Consider the following 17,267-nt stretch of genomic DNA (forward strand, 5'->3'; position numbering starts at 1 on the left):
TCCCTGTCCTTATCTCGACCCACGAGTCTGTCGCCATATTTACTCCCCCTGTCCATTTGAAGGGGGGGAGTGATAGAGCAGCTTGGTGGGCACCTGACAGACAGCCATGATCAAACCACCACACCAGAGCAAAAGCTGTCTCTCTAACTTCTTTGCTTGATATTTTGGTATTCATTGTCCACTACCACAGAGGGTCTGGCTTCATCTTCTACCACCCCTTGGATAGGCGTCTTGTCCTCGCACAGAAAAACCCCCACCTCCATCCCTCTGCCCTGCCCTTGGGGCTCAGCCTGTAATTTGGGAGTGCTGTAATCATCTGTGTTGATCGTGCAGAGTCCTTATTTAAATAATTTCTCCAGCCAGTTTAGGAATACCTTTCTCTGTCTCAGCTCGCTCTCTGCAGTTTGAAGTCATTAGTAACCCTGCGGAGGTGCATTATGTCCCATCACCGTGCTTCCTGTTGAAAATACTAACCAGTATCACTCCTGGTGTTCATTAAATCTTGAGTTGTATCTGAGCCATTTATCTAAAAGCAGTTTTTCTCTGCATCTACATTTTCAAGAGGAATATAACTTTCTAGGATGGATCAACTTATAAGAAACTTATATGAGTGTAAATAACAATCTTACCATTTTAAGCTGTGAACTCTTGGGAGCTTCTGTTGTTTCTAAGTATATGTTTGTGTAGTCCTTGAGTTTCTACACAACCCCAATTCTCATTTTGTTTTCTGTTACTACCATAATAATATTTAAAAGCTGACCTTCAGAAGAAAAGAGGAAAGGGCTTTTTCTCTTTTGTTGCTTTTTAACTTTATATATATAGAGAAGTCCTTAGATTGTGGTTTGGTGGGTAGGGGTTTAATTGACTTGATTTTGGTGATTCCTTCCTCCAGTTTTTCTCCTCTCTGCTTTAGAAGGCTATGTGGCTGATGGCAGACAGCCTGGTAGGATTCAGGTGCCTGAGAAATCAGACAGCAAGAAGACAATTGAAGGGATAATTGACTTTTGGGTTTAAAGGTGCCAGCTTTTGTTTAGTACACCTTCTTTTCTTAACCTGAGCATTTGGCACAGTTTTCCCTCCTGTACCTCCAGGTAAGGCTTGAGAAAGCATTTAAGCATTATTTTTCAGAGAGCGAATAAAACTTCCAGTAAGAATGGGCTTTGTCTTACTGATAGTTAAGTATATAAATAAGCATAAGGGAAAACAGTCTATGCATTTCTTCATGCATTTTAAACCAGCAAAGCAAGCCAACCAAAAAGAGTCAAATGCATTTTTTTTCCTTTTCAGGTCATATTTGAGAGCTGTATAGATCAAGACAAGGATTTTTCATTCTTTTAGGAAGCAAGTAGAGAGGCAGTGGAATTTGCAGAGCTCAGGTGTGTGATGGGTTTGTGTCAACCTGGGGTACTCTCCCTTTCAGTCTTCCTTTGGCAGTCACTGTGGTCCTAACGTAGACTGCTCCAGTAGCTATAGTTTATCTGCTGTATCTTGACATAAATACGTCCTTCCCGTGCTGCATGACTGTTTTGAGCAAATATTGGTTGCTACCACTTATGAAGTGTTGAAGTACTTATTTTTTCCTCTTCAGTTAGATAAAGTGAGTGATCAACAGGAGAGCATGCTGAGATAAATATGAGTTTCTGGTATTTTAAGAAATCTTTTTAAAAAATGGGGTTTCTTTCATGTAGAATTGATTGAGGTGTGTTTTCAACACATGAATCCCAATCAGTGACTACTGATTGGTTTATTAATACCATAGAAAACCTTATTCATTTGGCAAAGCAAAGAAATTATACTGGGATTGAACAAGTTAATCCAGCATTTGAACTTCCAGTTTGCCTCACAGAATTAAAGGAGTGACCTCATGGCTCTCTGCAGCTTCCTGAGGAGGGGAAATGGAGAAAGAAGATGCTGATCTCTTCTGCCCGGGATCCAGTGACAGGATGCATGGGAATGGTTCAAAGCTGCACCACGAGAGGTTTAGACTGACCTTTAGGAAACGTTTCTTTACTGAGAGGGTGGTCAAACAACGGAACAGGGCTCCTAGAGAGGTGGTCCATGCCTGGCCAAGCCTGTCAGTGTTTAAGAGGCGTTTGGACAATGTCCTTGATAACGTGAAGTGGTCATGCAGTTGGACTAGATGGTCATTGTAGGTCCCTTCCAACTGTTCTGTTCTATTGTATTTCACTCCATTCCGTTCTGTAGTAATCATAGAATCTTGATTACCTGCAGTTTGACCAGATTTGGGTTTTTTTTTTTTTCCCTTACTGTGGGCAAAGTAGCTTAGACACTGTCTTCCTATCGTAATACAGTCCTAAACTAATTAATCCATTTCCTCCTCTTTGCTCTGCACTGATACTTCTGAGACCAGACCGGATATGGGGAATGTGGCATTGTATAGTTGAAATTACAAATGACTGTGGTAAGCCTCAGTCCTACACCGAGAGATCCACAGTTAAATTTCGTTGGTGAGGTCAGATCCTGAAATGATGTACAGTTGTTTAGCCAGAGCGCAAGATAGGCAGAGCTATAGTCATAGGGGCTGAGAGAGCAAAAGTCCCCTCTGGTTTTATTCAGCTTCCTAGTGAAACTTCAGTATTCATTGCTTTCACTTTCCTGTTCTTGCGTCATCAAGCAGTATGTAGCCAAGCCCAAACATTTTTTTTTACTTCAGCTAGAATGCTATGAAATCTTCAGCTCAGTTTTTGGAGGCTTTCTTCTGGTTCATTGACAAGAGTTTTTGATGTCACTTTCTACGCCTTCAAGGTGTTCAAGACTTCAGAGCTCTCACTTGTAGCCTTCATTGCCTCACAAGACAAGATTAGCTTTTCTTGACATACATATTGTGTACCTGCTTACAGCAAGGTGAAAGGGAGGAAGAGGATGGCAAAACGTTTTGAGCTCAGAGGGACATTTGGAAAGCTGGTGTCATTTCTAGTGGGAAGGTGCCCCCCAACTTTATCTGAGGCAAAGGAGTGTGGAAATTCAGCCTGATTTTCACAGAAGTTGCACAAAATACCTGACTTTTAGATTGGTGTTGGTTCACAAACCTGCATGAAAACTGCCAGGCCTGGAAACTCTGGGCCAGTAATACTGCCAGTCCATGTCCTACCTCCGTATTTTTATTTTGTGATCTGTGTGGTGGCCACATCACACAGAGCCATGAGGTGGCAATGTGGGATGGAGGTAAAACAGCAGCTCATTCTTGCTTCTGAACAGAGATAAGTTTAATGCTTGCTGTGTTTTATCTCCTGGACCAGTCTGCCTCTGGCTGCTTGGGTACGGAGAATGAATGATAGTTCACCGTCTAGGCTATAGTCTCATTTAATGTTCTGTGCAAGTAGTTCCTAGTCTTGTTAGTTATTTTTAAACCTTCTTTAAAGTATTTACACTTACAAATAATCACTTTGAAACTCGCTGTTATTTGAGTTTTAATATACCTAGAACACCACATTCCAAGATTGGGACTATCAGCTGTTATTTCATTGGGAATTATTGTAGTTCAGGCTATGCGGTGCTTATTTCTGAACATGATACTAACATGAGCCACAGATTAAAAGTTACTGGAGGATTTTTGCCTGCAGTATAGATATTATTCATGTTTGATTTTATTAACAAGAAGTAAACCTTTTCTTTTAATGGAATCAATATGTTTGTGAGTTATCTTTAGCCAAAATAAATATTGAGGAGAAAGACATTTTTGTAACTAGGTATTTGAAGCATAAAAAATTAATCTGCCCTGGAGGCGTAAAAGTAAAAGACTTGTATAATTTCCGTAAAAAAAGAAAAGTTTCAATGTTGATATTTTTTTCCTTATAAAAAATTTGAAACTCCACAAAGCTTCTGTGAACTGCTGTGGTTTCTGGTATAATTCTTCATAAGAGAGCAAAGTGGAAACAGAATATATTACTTGCAGCTCTAAGGAATGTACTTATATGAGCTGCTGTAATGTTTTATTTCCACTCTGGTAGAGATTTCTCAGATTATAAGGGTGGATTCCTTGGCAGCCTCACCTAAGGGAATCTAGCACGTCTCATGCAAATAAAAGCACCTTCAGAATAATTGCTCCATTTCCCTCTCTCCTTTGTTTGTGAGATTTATTTACCTCAAGGGTTGTAAGTTGCCAGACTTTGAATCTATACCCTTCTATACCTGTGATAAATAACTTTTTGCCTTGGCTTAGGACATGCGTAGTAAATAAATACAAGCATTACTATCCAACAAATAATTTTTCACGTTTATTTAGTCATGGTAACGCAGTGTTAGTGGAATGATAAGTAGTCATTCAGAGATTCTTCTTTTTCTGAAAGCATGAATGCTTTAATAGGGAGGAAGGAAGAGTTTTTTTCTCCTAAGATTTTGTTCCATAGTACCTTGTTTATTATTTTAAAATAAATATATACATAAAGATAGAAAAACATTTATTTCAAGGAAGTCCAAATACTGTTTTATTACCTTGTGCAACTGGACCATTTACATAGGGTTGCTTCAAATCAGATTGCAGCCTTGTGTAGGACATTGCACAGAGACAGTCAAAGATTTAAGCTGAATTTACACCAGAGAGTGTTTATTGCTACTCTTCTTTAGATGCAACTTGCACTGACGAGAGATTGCATAAACTTTGCTGGGAAGCATACTTTTTTGTGATCGTAGTCGCATCTATTCAAGATCTTTTGTCATTAGTTTAAAAAGGGGAGGGGAGCACGCATCAGTGTTTCCCAAATACTTTTGGTGAGGGTTAAGTCTTCATCCTTATCTTGAAAAAACTTGGCTGTGGAGCAATGGAAGGCAGGACCGTACAGGATCTGGAGAGTCTCCATCAAACAGAGGAGTTGAGAATGAAACCCAGGGGTTTGGCCTGCTTGTCCTCAGGGACACTTGGGCAACAGTTAAACCTGGGGACAAAAGGGTGTTTTCCTGACACAACACCACTTTGTGGCTTTGGATTTTGAGGTTTCCTCTCTGGAAGAGTGAAACTTCCCAGGCAGTACTGATGCATTTATAAGTCAACCTTTCCCCCATGAAAGAAGGTAAGTTGGTAAATGTGCAAATAAACACTTTGGCAAATGTGTAGAAGTTTAGCAAATAAATATGGCAATATTTCCTTTTAAGAGATTTTTATGTGTTACATTTTACTGTAATTTCTTTTTGTGTCAACAAAATCTTGAAATGGAACTGCTTTTCTTTTTTTAGCACTGGTTGGATCATTCAAAATTCATTAAGAAGCAAATAAAAAGTAAGTACCATGTCTCTACCTGTTTATTTACCTGTTACTTCTTTAAGAATTTGAACTTGGAGTATTTGAACGTGATCGTGAATGTTTAAATATGGCCTTTAATGGAATACATATTTCTTAGGAAATAGACTTAATTTAATGGCTAATTGGCTGACTATATCACGTCTAAATGCAGGAGCACTTATAAGCAATACACCAGCCTTCAGTAGCCCTGGTTAAACATGGCTGTTTGGGGCAGAGGAGGTTGCCAGGTAGTTTCAGTCTGATCTGTGAAATCAGGTTGCCTGGACACAGATCCCAGTTTCTGTTGCTGCTTCTGATCTAGAACAGATTTCGTGGTGGGGTTTTTTTCAGATTTCATTGTGTAATGGTTAACCTCTTTTTTTATAAATAAAACTAGCAGAAATACCAGCTGGTTTATCAAATGGGAGTTTTGGGTGGAGGGGTTGGGTTTGGCCACTGAGTTTTTTGTGGAAATTGGCTAAGGCAGGCAAGTTGCTCCTGGATCTCCAAGAATCTGGTTGCAGGCTTGGGTACAGCACAGCACCGTCACTAACATGTTTTGTTAATATACTGCAGTTGGCAACAGCCATAGGCCGACCGATAATACTGCTTCTGTGAGATTAAAATAAAGCATTTTGGAAGGAAGTTGTTGACCCCCTTGCACAACCTCACAGAGGTGGCTCTTGATTGCCTCAGTGGTGCTTTGCCTTTATTTCTGATAAGTATCCAAATATCTAGATGATTTTTGTAAATGGTGGAGTCTTCTTCAAAGGCCTTTAGGACAGTTTGCTTTCACCCCACGGTGTGTGGCTGTCAGTCTGCTAGAATAGATGGTAAAGATAGCTGCTATGGGTAAGGTTTTGGTGGTTGGCTTTCTCTCACCTTTTCATCACATCACATCACAGACTTGTTTTACCTTAAGTGACTAAGTGATTTGCAGGTGTGCTTTCTGTGATCTGTCTTAAAATGTGGAAAATCTATGATTCTGTAACACCTTCAGGCAGTGTAGTTGCACTGTTTTGTCCATGTTTAATCTTTGAAGGGCCTGCTTTAAAAAGAAATTGGCCAAGCCCTGCCCTGAGGAACTCCAAAGAGGGAAGCAATTTGATGAGTGTTGTAAAGGTGTGTCTCACAACAGGATACTTGTCTTTACCTTGCATTCAGCAGGTGCTTTGAGAAAAGTTCCTCTTTCGTGATGGATGTAGCTCACTGCTCTTTTTTTTTCCCAGCAGTGGGCAGGTAAGAGTCATTATCTCGCTGATGCAGACCTTGCCCAACTATAACCTGTCTTCTAGGAGCTATTGCTGGAGACAACGTCAAAGCTCTAATTATTAGAGTTTTGGCTGCATGTCATTTAGTAGATCAGATCATTAATAGACACAGATATACTGCCTTGATGTGGTGTTAAAGAAGGCCTTAGAATGGTGTGAAAAAGAGTCTTTTTCCAGCACTTAATATACTAGCAGGCTGTTGGTCTGAAAGATGAAGCTTAAGCAGATAAGGATGCATTGGTCAGAGTCTCGTGGTAGCTGGGTAACATTTTATTATCTGTGTTACATAGAATGTCAGACCCAGCATTCACCTTCTGGCATTAGAAAACAACAACTCTTGCAACTCCTCTGTGTGGAATTTGTTAGCTTTCTGTGTTCAGGGGTGCCTTCCAGAGTCCTCTCCAGCACTTTTCACCTTATATATCTTACCTTGTCTCATTCACGACAAATGAAAACTGATCTATTTGGTGGGGGTTTTTTTTGGAGTTGTGTTTGTGCCTGGTAACAAGAAGCATCACCCTCTCCCTCCTTCTCCCTTCCATCTCCCCCTGCACCCAGCACCAGGCAGTGTACCTGGAACTTGCTGTCATTCACAGCGTGCTGCGGGGCACACCTCTGAATAACAATGTGCTTGCTAAATGGACTGTGGCTTGATTAGTCTAATGATTAGAGTATCATAAAGTATGGTAATCATGTAATTTTTTTTTTATTGTGTGCAATTTTAAATTTAAAAACATGAAATATGTGCTGCTTTGAAGAATTTGAAAAAACATACTTCATTTCGGGTTTCTCGGGTTGTGGGGTGGTGGCTGTTGTTCTGCCCTAGCAGAACCACAACTAGTGTAAACTCTTTTTTTCCCCATTTAAAATCTCTGCGTATACAGTTGGACCTCCGTACACGTTGCATTTTCGAATTAAGTACTATTCATCGGAACCAAACAACCTTCATGAGGAGTTTACAAGGTAGGAACTATGCATGGTTAACTGAGTGACTGGCAGAAGGGTAAATAAGACATCTAAGGTACATGGGGGTACTGTTAGCAGCTGATTTGAGCTTTCTTACTAAGAGTGGTCCTTTTGTCTGTCGTCTTAGGTGTTTTCCTACTGTCAGAGAAACACCATATTTTTTTATTTTGTGCCAAAAACCATTAATGGGCCTCTTCCAACTGTTTTAGTCTGTAGGAGATGCTGTGTTCTGGTGCTTTGAAGTTAGCAAAGAAAGACAGTGTTGCAGGGGGGAGAAATGCAGCTGGGAGACAGCTGGTCTTGACACCAGTGACACCTGCCATACCTCTGAGAGGTTTTTCCATTGTGTCCTGCTAAAATGCCAGTTCTCTGCTTTGTCCCCCTTGCTCTGAGACTTGAGGGTGATTTCATAATGGTACAAAAGCCACAGAATTGTGGGAATAGACAGCTTGAGTTCTTGGTTAACGGTTGGTTGATTGAATCTCTTCCACTTCCCCACAAGTTCTCTCTGGTACAAAAGGTGTAAAGACTGTGTTGTATAAAGTCACCTTAGACTCCCTGGAGGTCTTCTGTTTCAATATGGTGGGCTGTTTTCTGGGCTGTGAGGACTATACCATGCTGGGTTCGTAGCACCCTGGTGTGATCTAGAGAATATTCTGAAAATTGGGAAGGGAGCAGCTGGAGGGAAAGGGTTTACTTACCTTTTATATCTGCCAACTTTGTGTCTTCTTTGTACAGTAATCATGCATCTTAATGTTATTTTATCTTTTTTTTCTTCTGTTTCTCACTGTAGGGCACTTTCTATGTCTTCTAATTTGCTTGGCAATAATCAGTGTACTCCCAGTCAGCCTGAGGTGTTTAAAGACTGTTGATTGTTGTAGTTCATGTGCATGTGATGTTTACATTCAACTTATGCCTACAGGCATATGTTTACTTTGTCCTTTCATATCTGCTGTGTTGACCATGTATTTTTTTTCACTGCCTGAGATGAGATCAAAGAGCGAATTGTCACCACCTTATGAGTCTGACATGGAGGCTTTAATATCCATTTTGAATTTAGTGCAGCAGTGTTAATTTAATAAAAGGACATATACATATAAATAAAATTTAATAAAAGGACATATACAACATATAATTAACCTATAGAACTCCTTGCCATTTATGTAATTGAGTATAAGATCTTAGCGAATCCAAAAACGTGGATGATTTTTGGGCATGTCTAGTGAGAAAATGCCGTTATATTAATAGGAATAATATATATTTTCTGAAAATTGATGTATCGGGGTGCATGTCTGACAAGTATTACATTTCCCCTGTGGTCAAATTATTCCTGTCTATCAAAAGATTTCTTGCTTCATCTTCTGAAGCATATGATCCTAGTCACTGAGAGATGGGTGTTTCTGAGTTATGTGATCATTGCTGTGATCGAGTAAGACATTTCCTCTGAAAGTATTAACCTCTGATGCTTTGTGATCTAATTATCACTGAAAGGTGGCATTTCAGAAGACTATTTTAATTTGAAAAACACTTTAGTCAGCTAAATATTCAATGTTATGAACAATTTTTTTTAATTATAAGCTTGACGGAAGAGCACAGTGAAACTAAGGAAGGAAAATGAAAATGAGCTGGCAATTGTTTTTACAGTGAACAAATAGTTTCTTTTTTCTTTTTTGTTAGGGAAAGTACTTTCGAATGTTGCTGCTTTTTAAGAAACCTTATGCTGACTGGATCGTATTTTCTGTGTAGCGTGTTGAGTAAAAAGTGAAGTTTAGCCACTATATACTCAGAATTATTCCAAGTGGAAATAGAATGGGAGTAAGACAAGGAAGAAAAATGATCATTAACAGTAACCATGAATTGAGCTGGTGGGGAGACCTGTTTTCTAGTAGACTTCAGTTCTAGTGAAGATGTAAACATCACATTCTCATAATTAGCACAGTAATGGGGAAGTGTTGAAACCCTTTACCCACTCGGTCTTTTTCCAATTTAAAAACACAATTGAAATCCAGTGCATTTTGGAAGGCATCTGTCAGTTTTATGGGACCTGATTAGTTAGCTTAGAAAAACAACAGAATTTGTCTGTATATGTGTGTTGTGGAGAATTTTCCACAGTATATTGCTGATTTGGAGAATATCAACAACTGAGATGCTGATGCTTGTCTGCATGCTGAAAAGGAGCAGGAGTGAGCCATGCCAACCAGAGCAGAGCTGCAGTGCTGTGCAGGCTGGCTGACACCGATAGAAACACTGCCCGGATTTTTCTTGCAAATTTAGAAGAGTTTATGGGATTGTGAATCATCAGGGAAAAACAATAAGAACAGGAAATATACTTGTCTACCCTTAATCTACGTGTGCAGATACCCAGGTTTGATTGGCAAGTCAGGTATTAGCCAAGCATGTGAATCAGAGCCGTGACACAGAGCTAACATGGATATAAATCTGATTCTGCTTTAGCATATGATGAGAAGTCTTTCTAATCTTCCTTTTCATTTCTGTTTTCCTGTCTAACTGTTCATCCTTCACCACGTTCATTGCACGTCCTCTGTGATGAAAACCACTTTGTCTTTCTAACATCCTTTGTGAAGAGAGGAGAGGTTTATGTTCGCGTTAATGGGTTGTCCCTCAGTAGTGCTTCATGCTTTCTTCTCAAGTCACTCATCATTGCAAGCCTCACCCCGCAGTGTCCAGAGCAGTGCAGAGCCTGCCTGTGCCATCCTGTCCTGTCCAGAGCTCTTGCATGGCCCGAGGCACTTCTGCATGCCTCAGACCCCAACTCTGAGGGGCTGTAAAGCATGCAGCGTGCCTACAACTGAAGATTAGCAAAAGCTTAAAATACTGCTACAGTTTGAAGGCTGTAAATTCCTACTTGGCCTCCTAAATAAATGTGTAGGCTCTATGGAGTTCAGGTTTCTTTTATTCAGAACATTTCTGCTATTTTAAGTGAAAATTCAGTCTGAGCTTTTCCTTTTGCACTTTTGTTTGGACTTTTTGTATGTTCTGTATTTCTGTTTGAGAGGGTGGCGCTGAAGTCTTCACACCTTTATATGTGTTTTATCTCTAGATCCTATAGTTCAATTCTTGCTTTAATTGAACAAGATCAAGTTCAGAACACTGGAGTGTCAGTAACATTTAGGTTGCTGTGGTGTATGCTCAGAGTAGACCACATCCCTAAACAGCAAGGCTTTGGACAATGTCCTGAACACAGCCAGTAGGTGAAAAATGTTCTTTTTGATTTTAGTGAAAGCTATGGGAACTTCGAAGATTGCAGGGTGTGTCTGAGTAATCCCAAAGGCCCTTTTTTTAAGACCAAGTTAATGAAAATGTTGTGACTACTCAATGAATTGGAATCTTTTTCCAGCCATTGGGGCTAGAAAGATGACATTATATATACTTTTGACTTTCTGAATTTTTATTTGTCAGGTACCTGTTTGTATTACAGCTCCGGCAAGACATTCTTTCAGGGAAGTAAGTACTTCTTTGCTCTTGCAGCTGTAATTTAAAGTATTTATAATAGTTAATCTCTTAGTGATTTAAAATTTTACTTTAAATGCATGATCATTTTAATTCTTTATGGTATTTGTGCACACATTATAAACGTGGTTTACAGTTCCACATGCATTTTTTTTCCTTTAGAATAGAGATGTATATGGCTTTGTGTGCATCACAACTGTATTATAGGCAAATAGAATGGGGAAATACCTGTGATGGATTGAACACGTGATGGAAATGTATAAAGAGAGCAAAGACTGTCCTGATTTTTGTGAATGATTTTGAAAATGTGACATGAACTTGCCATATTTTTCAGTATCGTAGGTAAAATAGAGGAGGAAAAGATGATGAAGTGCAACACTTTCTGTACAGGTCAACCCTGCAAAAATATTTTTGTTTATAGTCTCACCCTGGCCAATAAATTCACACCTGCTCTGTTTTTTTTTTTTTAATTACAAAACCAAAAAAACTCTTAAGTCACATGTCCAACAATATAGTGTTGGAGCAAAAATGGTTTCTTAGTTGATTTAATGTTGTCACTATTAGTTCAAGCTTGTTTTATGGTGGAACAATCGTGTGTTTAGTGCTAATTAGAATGTACCAAATTAGGAAATAATCATATGCAAGCAAAAATTAATTATAGATGTTTCATATCATTAATAGCTTGTGGAAGTTAATGTTTCCATTTCATATATCAGACTACTTTTTAGCTTTATTGCAAGAGGAACTCACTGAGAAAAAAGACATGATTTTTATAGCTTGGGTTTTTTTCTTTTTAAGACTGAAATGCCCGTATGAAACTGCTGTTGAACTAGCAGCTCTGTGTCTTCAAGGTATGCAATCTTTTGAAAGCGGTTTGTCTTAATGTGTTAAAAAACTCGCCTGCTAGTTTCTTTTCACTCTTTGATACTAATGATTTCTCATTGTTCATATGTAAATGGCATTTCTTACCTGAGAAGAATTTTAGGGAGATCACGTTCCTGCCTTCCCTCCATTCATAACTTCTGAACTACATTAGCCGATGTGAACACACTTGCCAAGGAGAAGGAGCCTCAAAGGTGTGGATGGAAACCAGGGGCTGACCAGGGAGGAAAGACCCCAGGCAGATCCTCGCTGAGGGAGAAGCTGTGGTGTGTGCAGTGTTACCTCTTCGGCCTGAAGAGCCAGCTGGCCCTTCAGCACAGGCTTTGTGGCAGGCAGGTCCCTGTGCCTCTAGTTTTGAACATGGGCTGCCTGCTGCCTGGCCAGCGCTTGGGAGAGCAAACCTCCGTGGTCTGTGACACAGGAGGTGGTTACAGGGCAGAAGGGAGGGGATGGCAGGTACTGGGGAGCAGAGAATTACATGGGAAGGTAAGAACTAAGATTACTTCTGTGTCAGGAGCAAGGGTTACAAGATTTAAAAAAAAAAAAGAGACAAAACCAGAACACTAGGTTTCATTAGCTTACTGTAGGAAAAAGTATTTTTTTTATTGCTGCACACACATTAATACAAATATTCATTCCATACCAGGCGGTTTGTTTTGCAGATGGGAAGGAAACTTCTGTAATAAAGTTCTAATTAGGTTCATTCTTTTTCTAAAAGAAAGTGCAGTGATCTGGACCATTCTAGCAGCAGAATGAATTGAAATGAAAAATACTCTTCCTGTTCTGCTGGTGCTTGGCAGTGGCACATGGAGTGCTTAGCAGCATCTCTTAATTTAATACAGGAATGGAGGTAACTCAGTGATTCTAGATGGACTTGACAGTCAAAACCAGGATTTCAGTTCTAAACAGCAACAGGTGTAAATCTTAAGACAGTGAGTTATTTCTCAGTTTCCATTTGCACCAGTCTGGCACAGCTCTGATTGTTAGGTGTGCACAGAACTGCTGCAGCCAAACTCCGTTTGTCTTTTTGAGATGGAGAAAATCTGGAGCCCCTATTTGATTCATTACTTCCATTTTCACAGATGAAACACCGATACCTTCACCCCTGGTCTAAGCAAGGACAACCAAGTAAAGAATAATAGGTTGATGCCTCAACATTTGGGTAGTAACCGACACCTGTGATTGCTATGTAAATGTAATACAGTAGCCATCCATCATGTTTATAATGTCTCCAACTAGGTACCAAAACTAACACTTCTTGACACTGTCTGTGGGAACATATTTAAATTGTGGTGGCATTTTTATACTTTTCTGCTGTCTTTTTTTCAGTTTCAGTTTTCTGCTATTTTGACATCATCACAATAAGTTTCTTCAAAATTATTTCATTATTACAACTCATTTATTGATCTCTGCTGGCATATAGTATAAGTAGCATTTTTTATAACATTTCTTCCATTTTATTGATATTGGAAGCTTTTAATTAAGCAGAAGAGTTTAAAGAAATGTCAAATTATTATTACCTCCTCAGTAGGTTACATGTTCTTTGTGAAATCTAGTCTTGCTCCTTAGTGTTGCTTTCCTAAGAGTGAGGAAGAAGTTATAAAAGGCTATTTAGGAATTGATGCTCTAACCCTCTGAAAGGCCTTTTTTCTTTACAGGACAGCTTTAAACTTCATACATTTTCTTTATGAGGGAAGTTGTTCTGTTACAGTAATTCTTTCTTTCTTTCAAACATAAATTGTTGAGTTTTTGCCAGTCCTGTGAAGGAACTTCTGTAGCAAATAACATCGATCTGCAGTATGGAGTAACTTGTGAAGCAGATACATAATCATGTGCTTCCCTTAGGGATTATCTGCAGAAAGGTTGTAATCAAACTTGAATTGTCACCCTTAGAATAAGTTTTTAACTGCCTCCTTAGTCTTGTGTGGCTTTCGTATTTAACCAGGTATACTTTTGAAACTACTAATTAAACTGAAAAGGAAAGCTTTTTCTCAGATCTCCAGTTTTCAGTTCTAATCATAAGACATCATCATGGGATAGTGCAAACTTTTTTTTTTCCATGTAAAAGAATCAACAACATATTTACAGATAAACAGGTTTTTACAGTTTTCAAAAACTTTCTAGGAAACTTCCTTTTAAAAATGTCCCCCAGTTTATGCAGTTATTTATTAAACAACACAGATAATGTGTATAAATGCATATACCTTCCCCCCTCATCATCCTCCTCTCCCCCCCCCCAAAAAAAAAAAAAAAAAGACGGGAGGAAAGGTATGCCAAAGCATGATACTTTGTCATAAAACAATAAATGAAGAGATGGGTCCTCTGCTGTGCCCTTGTGTTGAAAAATATTAGGGCTGCTGAGCCATTCAGGGAACATAATTACACCAGGAAAGACACTAGTGAGAGCATCCTTGTATGGAGCACACTCTTTCCCCTTCTTCCACTGTCCCTCTACCCTGTGCAGGGAGCTGATGAGGCTTTTACTGGCTCTTACCCTCAAGACCTATTTCTTAGAGATCAAAATGATGATGTGACTTGTTTGCCTGCAAATGAATAAATAGTGAGTGCAGCTATTGAGAAACAAGGGTGATATTTTTCTTGTAATACTTCTGCCCTAGCTTCTCTGTCTATCTTTTGTCCTACATGCTCATGATCCTTCTCATCCTTACACATTCTCTTCACAGCACAGTCATCTTTCATTCCCTGCCTTCTCTAACTAGTAGAGAAATCTCCCATGTTTTTCCTAGATGGTTGTCAACACATCAAACTTCAGTTTCTTACTTTTTTTCCGTGAAGTCCTCCTTGCTAACGTGTTTGTTGTGACTCCCTCTTATATACTGGAGACTGGACTGCCAGTAATTCTTAGCAACATCTGTGTTAAATAGGCTTCCAACTTAGATGAAACAGCAGCAGAGTTGAGATATATCTGTTAAAGAAAAAGACATATTGATAAGAATACTGTAACTCACCATGGAAGATTCCTGTTGAAGAGAAAAAATGTGTGTGAGGCAGTAGTTAGAAATGAACACAGAATCATAGAATGGTTTGGGTTGGAAGGGACCTCAAAGATCATCCAGTTCCAACCCTCCTGCCACGGGCAGGGACACCCTCCACTAGACCAGGTTGCCCAAAGCCCCATCCAACCTGGTCTTAAACACTTCCAGGGAAGGGACATCCACAACTTCTCTGGACAACCTGTTCCAGTGCCTCACCACCCTCACAGTGAAGAATTTCTTCTTAAAATCTAATCTAAACCTACCCTCTTTTAGTTTAACGCCATTACCCCTTGTCCTATCACTACTTGCTCTTGTAAACAGTCCCTTTCCAGCTTTCCTGTAGGCTCCTTTCAGGTACTGGAAGGCTGCTATAAGGTCTCCCTGGAGCCTTCTCTTCTCCAGGCTGAACAATCTCAACTCTTTCAGCCTGTCTTCATAGGAGAGGTGCTCCAGCCCTCTGATCAGCTTCGTGGCCCTCCTCTGGACTCGCTCCGACAGCTCAATGCCTTTCTTGTTCTGGGGACCCCAGAGCTGGATGCAGTACTCCAGGTGGAGTCATCAGTGAAATCAATCTCCTTAATATCCTCAAGAATGCTAAATGTTTGAGCGAAGCTCAAGTGCTCAAAACCACCTAGTACGCGTATGAGTCAACAGATTGCATTTTGAATGTAACTTCCCATGTTCTAATGTATCCTGCTAGGTATTTTTGAAGACTGAGAGTGAATTATATTTTTGCAGCTGTTATGTGTAAAAGTGAAGCAATAAAACTGTTTCCTACAAGGGATTTCATTTCCCTCTTTTTTTTTTTTTTTGTTGTTGTAGTAGTAGTAGTAATAGTAATAGTAGTAGTAGTCAAGAAACACTGACAAAGACCTGGTTTGGAATCACATCATGTGTCAAGTTACATGTGATACTGCTGAACGGTGTATTTGCCACTGATGTTTGTCTCACAGTCCCGCAGCAGTGACACTGCAGCCTTTCTGTATAGCTGAGAGGTTCCAGGAGCAAAGCATGTCGCAGGCACAAGAAGGCAGTTAAGGGCATAAGTCACTGAGATGCTCAGCACTTGCATCTCCTGCTGAGCTCAGTAGAGTTTGAAAGTGTTGTGCTCCTAGAAGAGAAGATACCAGGCCCTAAGTAACTAAGTAGAAAGTGACACCTCAATTATGTTAATGCTTCGGCATTTCTTTCCTTAAAAATTATTTAATCTGAATATTACATCACCTCTGTGTTTAAAAAAAGAAAAACCAGCACAACTTTATCACTGGTTTCTTGAGACTAGGTATTATCTTCGTATTTCGACACGAACAGTGATATAACAAAGCGTACAATAGAATGGGAAGTGTTTTGAAATGAAAAGTATGACCTCATTGCAACAAGAGGAAGTTTCAAAGTAACCTCTTCTGAAACAGTAGTGCACTGATTTTTGTTTTTAATAGAAACTTTATTTCCTTTAAATGCTGTAAAATCCAGAGAAGCAGCTTTAGTTAAGCCAGTTTAGTTCTAACATTCTTAAATGTCAGAATTCTGTACCATAACCTTACGCTGCTCCTGCAAATGCATTTGACTTTTGCTGTACAGTTTGGTTTGAGTTTGTGAAGGGTTTTTTTTAACTTAAATTATCAGCACAAGTATATTCTTCTACAACATTCTTAGAAACTTATAAACTATCATTGTCTTTGTGGAGATTATGGAATTAATGTTTCAGGTCATCCCATGATCTTTATGATTTTAACTTTTCAACTGATTGATTGCAGCTGAACTGGGAGAGTGTGAGCACCCAGAGCACACACCAGAACTCGTGTCTGAATTCAGGTTTGCACCAAACCAAACCGAAGCAATGGAATTTGACATTTTTCAGAAATGGAAAGAGTGCAGGTAGGGTACCTATGTGGGAGCGGTGTCTCTAGCAACAGGTTTTCTTCTCTTCCAAAGTCAAATATGTCCACAAGAACCCCTGCAACAGACGTAAAATGGCGATTGTCAGTCAGGAAGTATTCTAGATACACTTTGAGCCCTCCCTCTCCTTAGAGATGGCAAGAGGTAATTTAGGCAAGATTGGTAGGGTGAATTTTTCTTTTTGTTTGTTTGTTTTTCCTTAGGTGATTTCATAACAGTTTAAGCAGTCTGATCTGTTTTCTATTTGAGTTGGAAACTCTATTTGAGTCTCTTTTTGACTCATGCATACATAAAGTTTTGTGTTGAGGGTAGTAGCAAATAGGTTTTCCTGTCTTTTGTTAATAAACATGATACATTTTAGTGATGCTGTCTTACCTGAACTTTCATCCTTATTGGCAATTTGAGTCCTTTTTCAATTTTCATCCCTCTGATTTACTTTCATTTGGAGAAAAGAGGGTAAAAACATAAGCTAAGCTTGAAATAATTTAGTGTCATTAAGATTGAGGGCCCAAAGAAAAGGGTTAGGGGAACGAATTTAAAACG

At 39.3% G+C, this 17,267-nt stretch overlaps 1 protein-coding gene across 6 annotated transcripts in view; it reads left to right on the forward strand.

Annotated features, from left to right (window-relative positions):
* The window catches only part of EPB41L4B (erythrocyte membrane protein band 4.1 like 4B), a 185,526-nt gene that overhangs the window by 67,067 nt on the left and 101,192 nt on the right, over positions 1–17,267 (forward strand). For all 6 annotated transcript variants that reach the window (XM_054816258.1, XM_054816260.1, XM_054816259.1 and 3 more), the window contains exons 3-7: positions 5,194–5,236; positions 7,395–7,473; positions 10,897–10,941; positions 11,746–11,798; positions 16,583–16,703. In XM_054816258.1, coding sequence (XP_054672233.1) covers positions 5,194–5,236; positions 7,395–7,473; positions 10,897–10,941; positions 11,746–11,798; positions 16,583–16,703 — 341 coding nt within the window. The remainder of the gene's footprint in view (positions 1–5,193; positions 5,237–7,394; positions 7,474–10,896; positions 10,942–11,745; positions 11,799–16,582; positions 16,704–17,267) is intronic.

The sequence above is a fragment of the Grus americana genome, chromosome 2 (genome assembly GCF_028858705.1).
Source record: "Grus americana isolate bGruAme1 chromosome 2, bGruAme1.mat, whole genome shotgun sequence".
Classification (NCBI taxonomy): Eukaryota; Metazoa; Chordata; class Aves; order Gruiformes; family Gruidae; genus Grus; species Grus americana.